This window comes from Amblyomma mixtum, chromosome 6, assembly GCF_055824585.1.
Source record: "Amblyomma mixtum isolate Tamu chromosome 6, ASM5582458v1, whole genome shotgun sequence".
Classification (NCBI taxonomy): Eukaryota; Metazoa; Arthropoda; class Arachnida; order Ixodida; family Ixodidae; genus Amblyomma; species Amblyomma mixtum.
The window spans coordinates 97,607,078-97,626,533 of NC_143017.1; the positions used below are offsets into that span (position 1 = coordinate 97,607,078).

Consider the following 19,456-nt stretch of genomic DNA (forward strand, 5'->3'; position numbering starts at 1 on the left):
ACCGTGGCGATTCGCTTAAGACCTCAATTAATTAGAGAGTTTAATTTATGAATTTAATTTAATTCAGTAGCCACCACCTGCTACGGTTGGCAGGTGGCAGAGCGGAGAAATGAAAAATCCCCTTCTCCGCGTTTAAGCAAGAGGGGGATTGGGAGGAGACAGAGAGAGAAGGTGGGATTAACATAAATGGCTAAACCAAAGGTATAGCAGCTTTCGCTGCTTAATGCGCTAAACTGGTAAGCTTAGCTGTACATATTTGTTTAGTGCGTGCATTAGAGGTAGCTTATTTCGTAGAATGTGAAGAGTCTGTATATTCTTCGTGTTTTCAGGTCCTCTAGTTCGAAATAGTGGATTTCGTAAGATATAACATTGCTCTCTAGTTTAACAGAGTTGTGTTCTGCTTAGTTTCGTGTTTGAACCGCTGAAAAAAAGTAATTCGTTACTTTTGTTCATTTATCAGTTATAGTTTATGAATAATTCTCGTTTGGGTTATGCATTCGTACGTTTTCAACGGCCATCCGAAGCTTTTGGTTGGTAATATTAGCAGATTTTATAATATTTTAAGCAGTAGATACACGCATTGTACGGACAGCTACTTGCAATGTATTCAAATCCATTCTTGCGTTATAGCCTCGATTGGTGCTATGCCATAAAACCATGATTTGCTACTACTCTTATCGAAGCCTTACGGACCCTCCGTACGTTCTGAGGGATTCATTTAGCGCGAATCGGCTTCATATGAAGATGAAAAGGTAATCTACGAACTTCCCAGCTATTCTTCTCAGCTTGCCCCGTAGAAAGAAATCTTGACCACATCGACAATATCTTCCTGAAAGAAAACAGAGACCTCTTCTTTATGACGCCTGCCGCTTGCCAACGTACTCACCCTAGGCCCGAAGCTGAATGTTAAGAGCTCCTTTTTCATGCGAAGCGGCTCGCCGCATGCCTATATTTTCTCAACGTGCATGCATGGCGAACGGAGAACGTATACACTGTGAAGACCTTTTGGAAAGGGCACTTGGCGGCGCCGGGTCACCTAATGGACCGCAGACAGCTCCGTGAGCGCTCTGGCAGGCGCTTCGGCGAGGAAAGGAGCTGTAAGACGAATGGTTCCTCGAAGCTTGAAAGTGAGCGTTCCGCGAATCGCTCGGCCGCGCTGACGCATGCTGCCGTTTGAGCAGCTGTCCACGGCCACCGAACCATGCCCTGCCCCCGCCGACGACCTGCGGCACGCGGGTAAGCGCAGTCGCGATATGCAATGGCGGGAACCGCCGCACGGTCCCTGGTCGCTTGTATTCAGGGGGCCTCAATAATTAACCTGACCGGGGATGACGTTTTCCGAGCTCGAAAGGAGGGCGTTCTGCAGATAATGTGAGCGTCTAGTTCCCTTATTGGACTTGGTGTCCGCACAACCTAGCGTGGTGCCAATGACGGTGCTATTATACGTGCTTCTTCATGGATAAGCGTAAGCTTGTTCATGAAAGCACGAGTGCGTGTTAACTAGTAGTTGTTCATCTAATGTCACACCTTTGGCCGCTGACTTGCATGGGCCGCCGATGTGTGCTGGCTAAATGGGGCCCCCTGTGAAAACCATGGTTTGCATCTCCTCGCTCAATAACCAGGTACAATTCTGCAACTGGCAGTTAAGTGCCGAATGAGCCATTACATTCAGTTCAGCCTCGCGATCTAATTTCCAAGGAATTGAAGGCGCCCTAACAGGCGAGATATTAATTCGTTAATACAGTGCTAGAGGATAATTTTGACGAAGCAACCCGAGCGTTCTCTTTGTCGAGTCTCGTAATGGCGCTGTTAATGCAATATGACATTCCACCTATGCACGTTGTGAGTGGTCCTGGAAGGTTCCAACACTCAGTTAAGCGGGTGCTCTAGGGTAGGGTATCGTGAAGAATGAATTGCGACGTTACGCAAGCCAGGGAACAGCACATCGAGGCGTGTCCTTGCCGTCAAGTGTCATCCTTGTCCAGGCAACACCGTTCGGTACGGAGACTCATGAGAAGCTGAAGGGAGACACTGTTATTACAATTTTGGAGTGCCTGTCATTACGAGACCAGAACGCATCAAGGTGGCTCTTGTAAGCGCGGTGCTGTTCAGCTAGAGGCGCGCTGAAGCTTCTGTCCTGGAGCACGTGCATTCAAAAGGAATGATCTGGATTATGGTTTATCTAGGATTCAACGTTCGAAAGTGACTCAGGCTATGGGGACGCCGTAGTGGAGTACTCCGGATAATTTCGACCACCTGGGGTTCTTTAGCATGCGCTGACATCGCACAGTACACGGGCCTCTAGCATTTCGCCGCCATCGAAATGCAACAGCCGCGGCCGCGATCGAACTCGCGTCTTTCGCGTCAACAGCCGAGCACCATAACTACTGAGCCACCGCGGTTGATCAAGTGAAATGAGGTGGATTATATGCAGGCTGATTTTTTTAACGTTTGCAGCTTTTTGTTTTAAAAGCTAACATCCTATAGTCGCAATCAATAGGAAGAAATGGACTTGGGCAGGGCATGTAATGCGAAGGCAAGATAACCGCTGGTCCTTAAGGGTAACGGAGTGGATTCCAAGAGAAGGCAAACGTAGCAGGGGGCGGCAGAAAGCTAGTTGGGCGGATGAGATTAAGAAGTTTGTGGGGATACGGGGGCCGCAGCTGGTAAAGAACAGGGTCAATTGGAGAGACATGAGAGAGGCCTTTGCCCTGCAGTGGCGTAGTCAGGCTGATGATGATTTTAAAAGCTGCGAGAGTTACATCGGCGCGGTCTCGGCGGACATTATGTACGCGATAGAGCTCAATAATTAGACGACTAATTAACAAATTAACTTATCAGCGTTTTTATTTTGGATTTTGGAGGGCAAGGTTAAATTGCGAAATTGAAGGTCGTCAGCATCGATGGTGAACTCAGTTTTTAAAATGTCTTTATCGGCATTGTGGTTTGAAATATCAAACGTCAAATATACGCATTTGAAAGTTCGCTGAATTGGCTTTCCCGCTAGGCGCTAACGCTCGCAGCTGAAAGTTTATTGACAAAACCTGCCATTTGTACATAGCTCCAGAGCACGCGCTGTTCGGGCACCAGCAAGTCTTGCAAAGCCTAAAAGGGAGCAAAACTAACTGTGTAGCTTTCTTACGGGTCAGGTATAAGGTGGGAGCGTCAGCGCCTGTCTGTGAATCTTCTGTGTCCTGCATCTTTTTCGCGCTGCAAGCTTTTAGAATATCATCTAAAGTGCTGTTTTGACATTAAGCTTCGCTTTGCTGTGTCCAGATTTTCACGCGTGCGCACTGTTGCTATGCTGCAAAAAAATAAATAAATAAAAGTGAGGAAATACTTCTGTCTGCAATGCTATATATGGTAATTTCTAAGCTACTGCTTGAAACGAGAGAATATAGGGACAACCGTTGGGAATTCAAAAGCAAGCCACTTGCGACAAGGTAAAGGAACCAGCCTGTGGTCGCGTTCCTGATGCACTAGTAACCGTAACATAGCTCCTTGCTGTGCGGTGTCGGAGATTGGCCTGCTATCTCCAGTTGCTTCATTCTTTGGTTAGGTAGGCGGGTGCCTTGTTTTAGCTAATACAGCGTAATGCTTCTAATAAAACATACATCGCTCTATTTATTTCACACTTACTAGAAGTTCTATTTTTTTTTTCCGAGTAAAAAATTAGCGGTGAGGATATACTAGTGCACAGGTGCATCGGAGCACTTTTGCTTCCACTCAATTCTCTTTCGTTTCGTGGGAGAAAGTATACTGACTTGTGACGTCGCAAGATACACTCAGTCACGTGGGTCTAGGGGCGTTTTGCGTGAAGTTTCCAAGAGGCCGAGTCGTATCCAGCTGGCCCTACCGACGAGTATTGCTCAACGCCAAATTCGTCGCTAGCTGCAGCGTAAGTTCCGTGCGTCCTTGCGCACCGTGCAGTTGGCCGTCAGTGCTGCAGATTTCGCTCGTCGGCCTTTCGCTGGCTGCTACCTCGGCTGGTCTCCTGCCGCTGGAACCTGGTAAGCAGCGATCTTTATCTTCTCACAACGCGTCTTTCCAGTTTGAAGTGAACAGCGGCTTCCACCCCCCCCCCCCCTTTTATTGCGAAAGCAATACTACTTGCACTGTCACGCATTTGCCGTGCCGCGACGGTGACCACCATTGACCTTCATTTGACTTTGATTGCATTAGATTGCATTAGATTAGATTGGATTGGATTGGACTGGATTGGATTAGATTAAATTAAATTAGATTAGATTACATTGCGTTACATTAGATTAGATTAAATTACATTGCATAGGATTGGATTGGAGTGGATTGAATTGTATTGGATTGGATTGGTTTGGATTGGATTGGATGGGATTGGATTGTAAAACCGATGCATCACCACAAGTCTAACCACAAGCACCACCACCAGCTACACTACCAGCTGAACCATGGCGTAGGTACGGATATTGCTTTCGCAATTACCGGGCTTAACCAAGCTAAGCCACAGCGATTGTTTTTTTCTTTCTTTATTGAATGCCGCAAAGAGGTATTACATAAAAGGGCGTTACATATTGATGATGATAATTAATCAATACCCATGATGACAATTCTGTGTCTTGCAGACACACTTAGGTACGGGAATTGTTGGCATCGATAGAATCGACAGGCACCCAGTGCACAACGATAATTTCTCACCGGGCGTGCTTTTTGGTCACTCAGTAGATCATCTGTAAGTATTAGCAACCCCTTGTTTCTGTGAGGGCAGCGCCCATAGCCGTAGAATGTGGCTTTTTCCCGAAGTGGCTAGAGGCCTTAATGGCAAAAACCAGAATACCAAGATGCAAATGAGCCCACATTTTGTAAAAGGTGGCGGTATGTGCAGTGTGGGGTTTTAACGTCCCGAAGAGACACACGGCTAGGGGGCATGCCGTAGTTGATAGCTTTGGATTAATTTAGATTAAATGGGGTTCTTGAACGCGCGCTGCCGTCGAACAGCACACGGGCGTTTTTGAATGTCGCCTGCATTGAAATGCGGCCGCCGAAGTCGTGATCTAACCCGCGACCTTGGAATCAGCAGCCGAACGCCAGAGCCACTGAGCCACCGCGGCGGGATTTTGTTAAAGGCGGTTTTAAGAAGTCGTGACGGGAAGAAACTTATTTTAGTTAAGAGCTGGGTGTATACGCCTGTTCTGGAAGTCCACAATGCACAGCTGTAGATACGCACCTGGTCAGCTTTATGGGAGCCGTCTTTGGTAGTTACACGAGAACTTTTCGGTTTATTTCAATTTAAAAAACTGACTGCCCAATATAGTGTTCCGAGTTTACACTCTCCATACATGTGGATGTCAATCATTGGTTCGTATACAGGTTCGAGTAGCGTTTTCATTCAACGTCTTAGCAGCTAAGCATACGCGTGTCTTGCAGCCTACTTTCATGCCGCTTTTTGTAAATCACAGTCGGTATATTCACAGCAGAATGCTATTTTTTTGTAAACCAGAATCCTCAAGCCGATATTCAGAATGTGATGGCGCCACCATCATCTTTGTCAAATTCAAATTTATTTAGCATCAACAATGATGTTACAAAACTCGATGCTACGGGGTGCTAGCAAAAAGCCTGTAACGGCTTGACAAAGGCCAGCACCCCGTTCACAGAGCAATACAGCAGTGGGCACAAAAAGATAGCGATATAAAGAAAAGCAATATATATATGGCGACGGCTTTACATAATCATAAAAACATGTTAAGTGATCGGGTTAACATTGCGGCTTCATAATTGCGAGTGTTAATGTCTTGAGTAATTACACATACACTGATTGATAGATCATTTGGACATGTTATCAGAGGAGTTAAGAGCGTGTGGTAGTGTGTACATGAGCATTTGGCGGCCATAGTTAGTACGGGTGTGAGGAATCTTCCATGTATGACTGCTTCGTGTGCTATATGCTTTCGCAAATGGAGACAGGGTCGCAAGGTTTACAAGGAAAGGGTCATTATTTAGATGAAAGGCATGATGACGTTTTAACAGAAGTGCACTGAACAGGTTCGGTAACGGTTGTAATCTAAGGTCATCAAAAAGAGGTTTTGTGTGTGCGTCATTGGGTTAATTTGAAATAATTCTTACAGCTTTTTTCTGCAGTCGATAGATTTTGGACAAGTTTGTGTACGTTGTTGCGCCCCATATCAAGTAGCAATACGATAATATGGATGCGAAAAGGGAGTTATACAAAAGTAATTTAATGTGCTTAGGCAGAAAGTAACGAAAACGTGCAAGAATACCAACTATTCGGGATAGTTTGGAGTGAACGAGGTCAGTGTGCGCGTTCCACTGCATATTCTCATGAAAAAGAATACCTAAGGTTTTTATTACTGGTACCACCTCTATGACTGAAAGACCAAGTTGCAGGACAATATTTGAATTAACCGGCTTATTTTTAGGGCGAAAAAGAACTGATTTTGTCTTCGAGACGTTTATAGTTAAGGAATTATTTAGACACCAAGTGTTCAATACACCAAGCACTGCATTCGCTTTCTTTACAAGCAGGGGTAAAGTGTGATGGGAGAAAAATAAGCTTGTGTCATCGGCATAAATATTCGCCATCGGTGTCATCATTACGATCGTCGTAATTCAGGTTGAGTTCACAGCAGCGCTGAAATGTTTTTAATTCTTATGAAATGAACTATAAGGGCTTCTTGAGCATTGCAACACTTCAAACCTCGAGGGTCACTTGAAGCCACTTCAATGGAGTAATGGCAGGCTGTGCGGTGAGGTTTCCGAGCCGTTAGCTCACCCCCATTCCCTCGTCCTTTCGCCCGTGCCTTATACGGTCCCATCAGGCACAGCTGTCTCCGCTGCCGGCGCGCAGGCGATGACGGCGATGAGTGCGGCGTGTGGGAGCGCCGTGGTGGCCGTGTGGTCGGAGGCCGGGTGGCCGACCCGGCGCCCTGGATGGTGCAGCTCCTTCGCGGCCACCGGCACATATGCGCGGGGGCGCTCATCTCACCCCGCCACGTGCTGACGGCCGCACACTGCGTCCACCGGCACAGGTATACATAGACTATACGCGCACGCAGTACCATAGGGTACTCATTCCCTTTTGCTGCCATGGATGTCCGATTCTGGCCGCGTTGTTACACGGCCAGCTTAAGCGCGGGTAAACGGGTAAGAATGGGAACCCCTTAAAGTAAGACGGAGAAAGCTAAGGCTTAATTTTTTTCATAATATATATTACAATAGGATTGCTATTCCTAGAAAGGAGTACATTTTTCATCCACACTACAGATCCGAGCGGGTTGATCATAATCATAAAGTGTGCGAATTCAGATCAAGGACCGATATGTTCAAGATGTCGTTTTTTCCTCACACTGTTCGAGAATGGAATGCTTTATCTTCATTTCTTGTGATTTCTTGTTGATATTACTGTCAATGAAGTGTTTGCATTAGCCATTGTGACTACCCTTGTAATTTTTTTTGCTTTGTACAACCTAGCCCCCCCCCCCCCCCTCTCCTCCACACTGTAATGCCACTGTGGCGCTGTGGTTAAATAAATAAATAAATAAATAAATAAATATACCATGGAAAGCTGTACTCAGCTGCAGTTGTCGCGAGCCACATTTTGTTGGCATTACACTCGCACCTCTATCTTGCCTATAGATGTATAGCTAAACAAAATGAACTTTTTTGTGCTCAACTAGTTGTTCACCAATAAAAAAAATCACAGGATGGTCACGAGTGTTGAACGCGAATGTTTGAGCGTTAGCTGTAGTGCGACAGCAAAGAAAGAAGCCGGGCGCCGGGCCAGGGGACGCTTGTACCCATCCTCCCATGTCCCCTAAAATTGGAGAGAGGTTTTACCCTCTTACCACTTTGCCATTTGCCAACCGAGGCAGGTGGTTTTGCGGACGACAACGACGGCGCGAAACTGGGGAACGGGCTGATAGAATCTAACGCTCTAAAAGGTAGTTATAGTAACTGGCTTATAGGAGAGTACACAACAATAACTTGGAAGTATGCAATCCTGGCCCAAACTGCACGTGGGATTACGAAGAAAAATATGCGATACCATGCAGGACAAACGTACAAGAAGAGGCCAGCATTTGAATCTTCGTACCCTTCCGTTCTGGTTATCCTTTCTGGTTTTGTTTAGCTTTCTTGAACTAAGATATGAACAGAACTTCGACGCCAAAACATATAGCCGGAAGGTATTTACGTTCGCAATATTTAACATCATGTTTATATTCAGAACAAGACATGTGCGCCGCAAAAATTCATTTTCTTAACGCAGCTGTCCGTGTTCAGCCGTTCGCCCCAGAACTGCTTGCGATCCGCGCCGTTATTCGAAGCGACGGGTTTTCACGTGCGTGTTATCACAGTGAAGCGCTCCGAGGCGCAATCATTTGCATGCCGGCCGTCAACAGCGAAGGAAGGCTGAACGGCGCGGTGAGCATCTGCCTTGAGGCGCGTAATTAGGTCAGAGCCTAAGCTGGTTTCTCTGGTGCTTGTTTTTACAAATTTCGAAGACGCACTGCTGTTGCAAAATGCTTGATTTCAGTTTCGCAATATCAACACGCGTTCTATAATTACGAAAGTTTATGCAGACTGATCTAATAAAACAAAATAATAACCACAAAATAATTAATTGCCTGCGCGACCGTAACTAGGGCTTGATAACTTGTGCTTGCTTAGGTTATCAAAAAAATAATTAAATAACCCTGTTAAACTTGTTCAAGGACATATGTCATGTTTGCTTGTGGCGGCTTTATTCAATGGTGTTTACGTACTGGAAGGAAAAATTCTTTGCTGAATGAATTTTTTTTTTACCCCTATACTTATTTTGTGAGTCCAATCGTACCGGTTTCATTTTTTTTCCTGTCTTACAGTACTGCGCAGGAACGACATGTGTAATTTTTTTTTGTTTACAGATGAAGTCTTGATCATTTTGACTACTTTTCGCGTGACCAGCCCTTGCTGCGTTTTTTTGGAAGCCCAGAGTAAAGAAAAAAAAATCTGAGTACCGTAGCTGTATTTGAAGTCCATGTAAATACATACATTGCAATGCGATCTTTACGTGTACGCGATGGTGCGTCAGCTCGAGGAAACGAGTGCTCCTTGAGGGCATTATACATTGAGCGAAGAAGTATATGCGTTAATGCTCCATCTATATAAATACTAGCCTCTTTATTTTTACCGCTGGGGCGGCTTTAACAAAAAGCAACGGCCAGAAGAGACTATTTGCCAGACACGATTGCTTCATCTAACACGCATAGGCTGCATACAAAAGCCGAAGGCACTTGTCCGAAGCGCGGCTGGAGCTTCTGCGCATTTATTCTCCGGTAGCGCGTATAGCGTTTTGCCGAAGAAAGCTGTTTCGAGGCAGGCGTGATAAGCACTTCAAGGCAACTTCCTCGTAAACAGCGAAACGAGGAACGAGAAAAAGAAAGCGAATTTCGAGCTTGACGACTGCGCTCGAATCCGCCGCCAGACATTGCCGGAGAAGGTGCACCATTTGTCAAAAGTACAGAACTCAAGAGGTGTGCTTCCGCGCCGTGCTGTATCGTTCGCTGTGCGTCAGTGGTGTTCCAAGTCTTTTGACACGGTAACGTTGGAATCCTCATCACGGGAAAATACCCGGCGTGGTTAGTTATAAAATTCGCTAATTGGTCGAGACAGTGATGGCGTCACCGGGTCACGTGACATGGATCGAGCCCTGATTGATCGACGGGGTGTGTGACATCACGAGACCTCGTGACATGACCGAGTTGGCAGGTGCGTTGGTGGTGGCAGTTGGCAAGGGTCATGGCCAAGCGCTGATTGGTCGCCGGGGTCTACATGTATAACGTTTTTGGGGAAAAGTTTTGAATATTGAAAAATTGTAAGCTCCTGCTATGGAAATATTGAAAATAATGGTCCATTCTTCGGATGCACGTAGCAAAATCTTTTTTTTTTAGTTTTTTCATCGCTTGCATCGGATAGTTAAGATTGCCATAGAAAACCAATCGAAAACGCTTTTGACGCTAGCAAAAACTTTAATAGCAAAGAAATGCAAGCCTGTCGATGGGAGATCTGCCTATATATTGATTGTTACAGTGAAGTCTAGCGATGCATTAGAAAATTGCGTTCATAAACGCTTTCCCACTAAAAAAAAAATGTTTTTGTCCAGAATGGTGGGGTAGGGTGACGTCATGAGACCATGTGAAATGGCCGAGCTTGCAGGTGCGCTGGCATTTGGCAGGGACGCTGGTAATGTCACATAGCCGAGTGCAGCGGCAGGCTCGGCAGCAGCTGGCAGCTGTGCTTTGTTGTTTGCAAAAGTTCCTATAGACAGCTGCCCGTATCAGGTTTGAATACAGCCAGAATCGACGCCTCGTGTGTCTACCATTCAATGAAAAATCTCCGCAAGCGGAGAAAGCGACCATGGAAGTTTATTGCTGAAGATGGAATATCGGCGGATGCACAGGACCAGCGTAGGCGGCGAGCAGCAGTGACGGAGGAGGAGGAGAAGCAGGCCTAGCTAGCGGACTTCAGTCTTTAATGCTATCGCATTCTCAGCACGCAATGTTATTAAATATTCGTTAAATTTTTTTTGAAAGCGAGAACACAACTCCATGCCTCACTTTTCTGAAAGTTAAATGCATCCATGGTTGCTATACAAGAGCCGCTCTACAGGATTACAAGCAAACCATATGGGCTACGCGTACACAATTTACGGGGTCCGGATGTCCAGGAATAAATTTATTTTGAAGAATTAATGTAAGCCGATCGCTTGATACGTCTGCGCATGCTCCATCCGCAGGTAATTAATAACAGTCATTCGATCATGCGACAGAGTACGCGTTAGCATTAGTGCTCCCACCGGACGGAGAAGCCGCTGCCGCTGACGGGCTCAGACAATGCGCGCGGATGACGTGATCCAGTCCGTCAATCATCCCGATCACGATTCTATCCAGGAGTCACAGTGTGACGCGCCGCACCTCATCTCCACTCTCCCCTCGGCTCTCTCCCCTCTCTCCCTCTTCCATTTCTTACTTTACCTCTCCTCAGTTCTGGAAATGGACAGTGGGGTTTTCTTTCTTTACTTCGCCTCCTGCCAGCCAAGGCTTCACACGCCAACGCCAATGCCGGACACTTTTTGCAATAATGAGCGTTCTAATGCCAATGCATTAGGGAAAAAAGAATAAAACCAACGCTCAGTTTCGCACGGCTATGCTGCTGAGAGGCGCAAAATCGTGGTTTGAGCTAGTTGGTACATCTTCACAACTTCACCAGCGCTGCGACGAGTAACAAAGACAGAGAAGGAAGGACAAGGACAAGCGCTTGTCCCTGTCCTTCCTTCTCTGTCTTTGTTCCTCGTCGCAGCGCTGGTGAAGTTGTGAAGATGCTGAGAGGCCGTTGGCGTGCGCAGGCCCGAGCTGCGTCTGCGGCTGGCCGGGGGTGCCGAACAGTCCCCCCAGCGCGTGCTGGTGCACGAGGGGTTCGACGAGACAGAGCTACGCCACGACCTGGCGCTGCTGGTGCTGGAGAGGCCGGCGGTGGCTCGCAACGCCGTGGTGTGCCTGCCTCACGACAGCCACCGCCACGAGGGCCGCATGGCCCTAGTGTCCGGATGGGGCTCGGACGGCCGCCCCCAGCCTCACGTGGGCGGCCCGCCACAGCTGCGCGAGGCCACGGTGAAGACGCTGGAGCGAAGCCAGTGCGCCGAGGCCTACCTAGGGCTGCTCGACATCTCCGACGAACAGTTCTGTGCCGCGGCCGACGGAGTCGACACATGCCAGGTGAGGTCTCAGGCAGCACGTATGGATGAGAAATTCTTGTAGAGATGAAGTCACAATGCTTTATACCAGCTGTGTAGTACACGTGCAGGTATAGGCTAACAGAGTCAGTGAGTGGAAATTTTTGTTTACGGTGACCCAAGTTCGGGTTGTCAGCACACAGTAGCCTGGGAGGGCTCTGTGGCAGCTGTGTAGTGTCTATTATGGGGACGACGTGTAGCTCTATAGGCGAGGCCAGAGAACGCAACGAAGATCCTAGAGCGGAACGGCTGAGATTTGTAATGTGAAAAGACCACGGGGACGGAAGGAGATGTTGGGCGCGAGGACATGTTCAGTACGTGTGTACTGTGTAAACATTATGTGCCGCAGACCTGTCTACGGGGAATTCCAAGTTGATTGTAACATGGTCAGTTGTAAGGGCGCATGGCAGTGAAAGTTTCTGTGCCGAGCGTATATCAGAAGGGCATGGTATTCTCTTCTAAGTGCAATCACGCCTGCACAAGCCCAAATCATGCAACATTGTTTGGTGATGGGAACCGATCCACTGATTCCTATACCAGCCGGCACATACCTCCCAATTTTCATTGCGCAAAACGTAATTAAGGTTAGAAGGCCATAGCATGATTCGTTTACTACGGCTTTCACCTGTACGTGATCCCCTTACCCGTACTGATAGCACAGTTGGTAGTGACCGAGGAGCCGTTTGACATTAGTTTCTCCTAGGCTGCAAATGGGAGACAGTGGTGTGACGAAGGTTTGAAAGTTCCAAAGGCAGCGGACTCTGACAACACGCGCAGTTGGCTGAACGCGATCGGACTGATTGAAGGCTTGAAAGTGATCCCCAGCTACTTTCGCGGTGTCGATGGAACTGGCTGTATCAAGTTCTTCGCGTATAATGTCTTTGGATGAAGGGACTTGTCAACACAGGGACAGGTGGTTAGCTTTGAAGGTGGTTAGAAGGTGCGGAGAAGGCGGAGAAGCTGCGTCATTCACCTCTCATTACATGCGCCAAACTACGTATGACGATTGTAGCCATGTACAAGCGATAGTTTGTGTTTGGCTCTTCGTCGACAGCGCAAACTGATGTGCGTGTGTCTGTGGAGCAGTCTAATTTCACACACAGGTCACTGTACTACAAGCACGCAGAAACTCAGTATCATCTTCAAAACCAATCTCGCTGAAAGCTACACCCAATAACTGGAACATGCAGGAGCTGAAGACAGAGTATCAGAAATTTGCCTACGGACATGTCAGAAAACACATATATGCGACCTCTGAGCGTTCCTCACTCCCCGCAAGTGTGTGCCACGTTTCTCTCCGCCGCCCGTTACACTGCGTGGATGGCACATATTGCGCGTTCGATCTGCAAATTTTGTTACTCGAAATGCCCATATAGCCCGAGGGCGTCGTTAGCAATAACTGCTTGCTTCATCGTGCTATCGATCATATCACTCACGACTCGATGTGCAAGTCCTACTATGGCATTTGAATGCTTTCTTGCGTAGATTTTTGTGGATGCTTGAGAAAAAATTCGTTTTTAATCCAACGAAATAGACAAAAAAGCGCTGTTGTAGAAATCCATAACGACCGCATTGCGCGCTACGTTTCCGTTTAAAAGCTGTTACGTTGAAGGCGGACAACAGCCTTACCTTCAGTGTGCGAAAGGCGGCCGAACATGTAGTTCAGGAACGTAATGCGAGATTTGGCGGAGACCACTTTAAAGGCCCATTTCAAAAATAATCGTTTACGTTTAATATACCTTGTAGACTTTAACGGTGACTCAGTAAAACTTCGGCCACTTGTTGGAATGCACTCTCCTCATTTGCGTAGTGAGCCTTGGTGAACGAGAAAGCGGTCGAAAGGGACCGGAATTCTGAGCGCCAAATTTTCAAAACTACGCAGGTCAATCGCCCTAGCATCCTTGATTAATCTAATTTTTAATTATAACAATTGGTCATTAGTCTTATCTTACAAAAGTTTAAGAACTTTTGCTCCTCTGGTTTTCAGAAGGGAGAATCATTTTAGCAGCAGGCTACAGGAGAGGCACAACGCGACATTCTCTTGTTCTGGAGAAACTAAAGTAAGGATAACTATTTTATGGCTAGCCCTCTCTAGGATAGTCTGACCATGCAAAAGGAAAGCACTTAATGCCGACTAGCGTCTGAATACGTGATAAAAGCTCCGGAGAGACGCGAGCATTGGCGTAAAATTGGCAAATTGGTTTTTGAGGAAAGTAAATGGCGCAGTATCTGTCTCACATATCTCGGCGGACACCTGAACCGCGCCGTAATGGAAGGGACGAAGGTAGGAGTGAAAGAAGAAAGAGAGAAAGAGGTGCCGTAGTGGAGGTCTCCGGAATAATTTCCACCACCTGGGGATCTTTAACGTGCAATGACATGTTAAAGATCCCCAGGTGGTCGAAACTGCCGTCGCCTGCAAGTTTTTGGTGTTTTCAAAGGCGCTCACCACAGAACAGTAAAGAAAATGAGAGAATACAAAAGGCAAGAACTCAATAAAAAGTATTGCAAACCTTGGCGTCGAACTCCGTTCGGCGGGCAAGAACAGCTACTTTTACAACAGTAACAATGGAGCAAGCGCTGTTCGATCTGGCCCACAATCACATTTAGAACCTCGTGTTTACGCTTAAGATTCGAACAAATAGCATGTCCATTCAACAGTTCTGGGCTGAAGAGCAATAGATGTCACAGAAACAGGGAGAAAAAAAACTGCGGCGGAGTGCAGGAAATAAAAAAAAAATATATCGCGTCGCTTGGCTACACACATAACCCGACCATGGAACAAAACTGTGCCGCGTTCGGTCTGGGTACAGCGCCTGTCATTCGATTAGGGTCTCAAAGATTGTCTAGATGCCCATGGAGTCAACTTCGTGCGCATTCATGGCACAGATCACTAATACCTTGATCGTGAAAGAGTCTCGTTTTGCCCCACGGGTTGGGGAATAGCGCAACGTTTTGACGTTTTAAATGTCAATGAATTTTACTGTGTTTCTCTTCATCTCACGTTTTCACATTCGGTGAGCGGGATACCAGGAAAGTGGAAAATAATTAGCAATATTTGTTTTTTGATACCAGTGGATAGTAAAATGAAGGCGATTTGCTAATTTGTGTCGCGTTTTCTCCCCTAGCATTAGTTTCGTGATTGACCAGTCATAGTCCCGATTGCAGTTCTTGAGTTTCGTACCTCCATGTTGCAACATCCCAAGCATGTAATTCGTTTCTTCTCAATTTTTTTGAAGTGATTAGTCAGTTACTTGATTTACTCATTCATTCATTGATGGGCTCACATTTGCTTCGTCAGAGCCAACAGAAAGTGCCCTCTTGCTGTTTGACCGCGTGTTGTTGTGTACTGTTATGAAACATCAGCCCGAATAAGGACGGGGACGAATGTAAAGACGACACAACGAGCGCTACTTTGTGTGCTGTGTACTCGTTGTGTTCGCAGGGAGACTCCGGAGGCCCTCTGGTGGTGGAAGACCCGGCACGGCGCCGCTTCTCTGTGGTCGGCGTGACGTCATTCGGCGTGCGTTGCGGAGACGCGCGCTTCCCGGGAGTGTACACGCGCGTCGCCGCCTACCTTGGCTGGATACGGGACAAGATGGCCGACCGGCACTGACCGTGAGGTGGTGCGCCCCCTATTTGCGCTCCCAGGCTTTCTTTTTTTCACGATCGGTGAGTATCTGCGCGCAGAATCGCCGGTAATGGGTCGTCTGAGGGTACGCCTCGCTGTTGCACTTGGCTGCACCTACAGTCAGGGACAAAAGTCTCCGGACCACGTGTTCCTCAAACGAAGCTTATAGCTCTACTATCAGACAGCGGCTGGAGACCGCACTTGTGGAGATGAAAGAACAACAATTTAACTTTTACCTCCACAAGTGTGATCTCCAGCCGCCGGCTAATAGCAGAGCTATCGGCTTCGTTAGAGGAACACGTGGTCCGGAGACTTTTTTCCCCGACTGTACTTCATGGGTTGGCGCGTATCAAAAACTCTTCTCCAGAGCAGTCTGCGGAATAGCTTGTTTGGACACCGCTGGTGCGCACTGAATTTGGCTAAAGGTGCTCTTACTGAGAGGCAAGACGCGATTAAGATTTTCCTCTGAGTTGAGGACCTCTTCAGCAATCAGGCCTAAACGTGAGTTGCGAAATAGTGTCGAAGATGATTTTTTTTTTCCCACGATCTAACATCTCTAGCGGTGTCGTGCTTGTGCTGTAAATCTTCGCCTCGTTTTCCATAATTTGTACATTGAACAAACAAAGGTTTGCGTCCCATTCGTGAAACGCGCCTTCTGTATAAAAACTGACACATGAGAGCATGCTGCTGTACATGACTAGTAGGAGCAGTAGTTTAGATTTCTATGGTACAGCAGCCTCAAGCTCGTGAGATGGGAATGAAGTTCTAAAACTGCGTTTGCAAAATACTAATATCTGCTTTAAAATAAAAAAAATGGTGCATATATCCACAGATGCGTACAAACTCTAAAGTCTGGTCACGTGAGGGCCTCACGTGACCCTGGCTCTCAGCTAGGCAAAAACATAAGGCACGCAGGGGTACTGTATACTTTTACGAGGGATACAAGAGCTAATGGCTGTAGCACGCTAGAGGCAGGCAAATGATAAGTGTGTACATGATAGAAAGCTGTAAATAACAAGAAATATTGTAAAGAAGATAGAAAAGGCTGCGTCGTTTGTATCCAAGCTGCTCTCAAAGGACCGAAGCAGCCCACAGCTCCGGAGGCGGCCCCGCAGAGAAGCTGCTTATCGCACTGCCATCTATACACCGGTCACGAAGCAAAGGCCCAGCGGGAGAGCCCCTCGCTGGGCTCTACTGGTACAACGCGCAGACTCATGCCACGCAGTCTCGGGCGGCTATGAGTCATATCTGTTTCGGGGAAGAATTTGCTCAGTGACCTTGGCGGGCGTTTCCTGCCTGCAGCCGCGGCTGCAATGTTTGTTCTTGTTATGGATTGCTCTGTCGGCTGTACAGATGATGCGAGCATCCCGACGGCTGGCACGTGTTTTGCAGCCGGTGCGCAGCGGTGGGTGCAATCCAGTTTCGTAAGATTGAAGTGAAATGCCAGACTTGACTGCTTTTCTTGTGTGTGGTGTAACGAAGCACGGCTTCACGTTGTAATGCCACTCGGCGCTACCGCCGTTGTTCATTTAAAAATTGGAAAACAGCCAATCCGACAGCTAACTTCACGCGGTAAATCCTCACTCTCAACAAAAGGGTTAAGATATCGTGAGCTAAGCGGCTCAATGCGTAACTTCAGTATTTGGTATCAGTGATGGGTCCAACACCGCTACTGAAGCACAATGTCCCTCGCATTCTCTCGTACAGTGCATTCGGCCCGAAAGCCTTCAAGCTACTGTGCTGTTTCAATAAGTTTTGGGACCTCCACTTTCATGTTCTGTGTCGGGTCGTTTAGAACTGAAGTCGCTGATTGACAAGGGCTTGACGCCTCGATTCGTCGACCAACGATTTGGACGCCTTACAAGCAGGTGCAAAACGTCGCGTGTCTTGTGGTAGGTGCGACTAACAGCTATCGCTGAACAAATAAAGAAGACAAATTCATCCTTCCCAATTTTTCGCTCACCTGGATTTTATGAAGACAAACCGGAATCGCCAAAAGCTTGTGAAGTCAATTCATAGCCGCATCTATATATTTCATACGATGTCAGCGTCGTTAGCAGCCTAGTTGTATACAATCGGCGAGGTTTGCCGTAATTCGGTGTGCAGACCAACAGAAACGCATTTCGCTTCACCTTACTGGTTTTCTCGCAGGCGAGATCAAGAAAACGTCATGAATTTTTATTAGAGCCACCGCTGAGTTAGTTTTATCAAGGCAACAAAATTCATGTGCAGCAATGCAGCCTTTATTCCTGAAATAGAAAAAGAAGGAATCGAAGGATGCGATGACCTGCAACAAAGTAGGAACATATTGCGCAAGAAATTTTGAAAACTTGACTACCGTAGCTCTGGCATGCACACAACAGCCCTACATCTTGGCCACGTGCACTTCTCACAAAGGTCTTCTTGGATAGTGCACTGAAATAACATGTCGCAGGAGATCGATCGGCCCGTGAACGGGTGTCAAAGAAAAGCCTGCTTTTCGCTGCCTTGTGAAAAAGAGTATGATATAACGCTGTTCAACATCCTCGATGTGGGTCTGAGCAAAGTAGTGAGGTCGGCCTTTTGCAAGCGGGCGCTGTCAGAAAGAGTGCAAGCATTAACAGATGCACTTGTTTCAATATGCAACAAAGTGCAAGGCTTGAGTTTACTGTGCCGCCCTGTTCATTGGTTTTTTGTTTTCACCCTCAGTATTGCTATTTGTTATGTTTTGCAAGTCTGTTCAGTTCAGTTGAATTAAACACAGACTTGCAAAACATAGCTGTTATATGAGCAACGGGTTGAAATGCCTGACGAAGTCAATGCCACCACCCAACGCAGATCTAAAATAAAAGCAAAGAAGAAAGCATCCGGCCGAGGAAAGTGTTCGTTTCATCAGCTGGCAGTCGTGCGTTCAGTCGGAAAGCTTGTAGTCCGTGTTTGTATCGGGCAAACTGGGCTGCCCTCACCACTGATACCTTCGCCGTCTCGTCTCCACCGGCATCTTCCGTCTATGTCGTTGCCACACTTCAGAATCCACTCTTTTCGCGCGTAGCCTGTATTCGGTGCACGTTCATCTAAAGTTTTCGCAGGCCTGCTTTAAACGGCGGCGGATGCACCTTCTGTGCGAACACGTGTGTCTGTGTAACTAATCAACTAAGCAAGAAAAATGGACTAGTTGGATATCGGCTGTGAGCTGTGCCCGTGCTCGTAGTATTTGGTCAGCTGCTTCAACGGAAAGCCATAAAGAACGAGAAGACTGAACACGGACAACTATGCAGCTTTCTTTTGTAGCCTGTAAGCGAGCAGCGTGTTTCTCCTTCTAACTGTGCATTTGTCGTCTCTCAGCTGGATTTAGAGACGTGACGTTCTGTTCTTAATACTGGAATCATCATTAGTCTCTTAATAAGGTTTTAAAACAGCGGTTTCCTTTGCTTTCAGACACTCCACAAGGACAGTATACTTTCGACGAAGTCGCCTCTCAAGCATTTTAGCCGATTTTTTTTTTAGCCAGCTTGCAGCAGTTTTTGAGAATCTTTAGTAACCTTATGTAATGGCTTTATAACGAAACAGCAACACATCACTCTGATTGTTAACAGTGAGCGCCTTGCGTCGTTATTACAGTCGCCTCTGAATGTCCTCTGGTTTGAACGAGTTCGGCAAGTATGTTTTTCACTACGGACTTCCTTTTAGCGTTAGTCCACACGACGGAGTTGATAACTGTCTTCGTTCGCGGAGGGATCTTCACGTGAGGTGTGGCATCGAGTCGCAGTGCTAACGGCTCCTATGCGGTACGCATTCTTCGCGCCTGCCACCTCGTCTTCTTTTGAAAAGAACCGCAAAATTCTCAGAAAGAACTTCTCCAAGCCCGATGTACTGCTGAACTTACATGATTCAATAAATTGCGACGTTTGTATGGAGCTTTCGACAAGCAAGTCTTGCAATAGATACAGATAGCTATAGGTACTGCGACAGAAAAGTTCGTATAATCATGTCAGCCACAAAACAAATTCTCCGGTAATAAGCCAAAGACTGCACTCAACCGCCTTTCAATATCTGGCTTCAAGGTTTACGCATCGAAGCTA

At 47.0% G+C, this 19,456-nt stretch overlaps 1 protein-coding gene across 1 annotated transcript; it reads left to right on the forward strand.

Moving 5' to 3' along the window:
* Positions 1 to 1,163: 1,163 nt before the first annotated feature.
* LOC149339792 (trypsin-4-like) lies at positions 1,164 to 19,203 on the forward strand. Its single transcript, XM_089550997.1, has 5 exons — positions 1,164 to 1,236; positions 6,845 to 7,025; positions 11,381 to 11,750; positions 15,210 to 15,436; positions 18,813 to 19,203. Exons 1-4 carry the CDS (start codon positions 1,164 to 1,166, stop codon positions 15,378 to 15,380), a joined length of 795 nt encoding a protein of 264 aa, XP_089407123.1. The 3' UTR covers positions 15,381 to 15,436; positions 18,813 to 19,203.
* Positions 19,204 to 19,456: the final 253 nt, after the last annotated feature.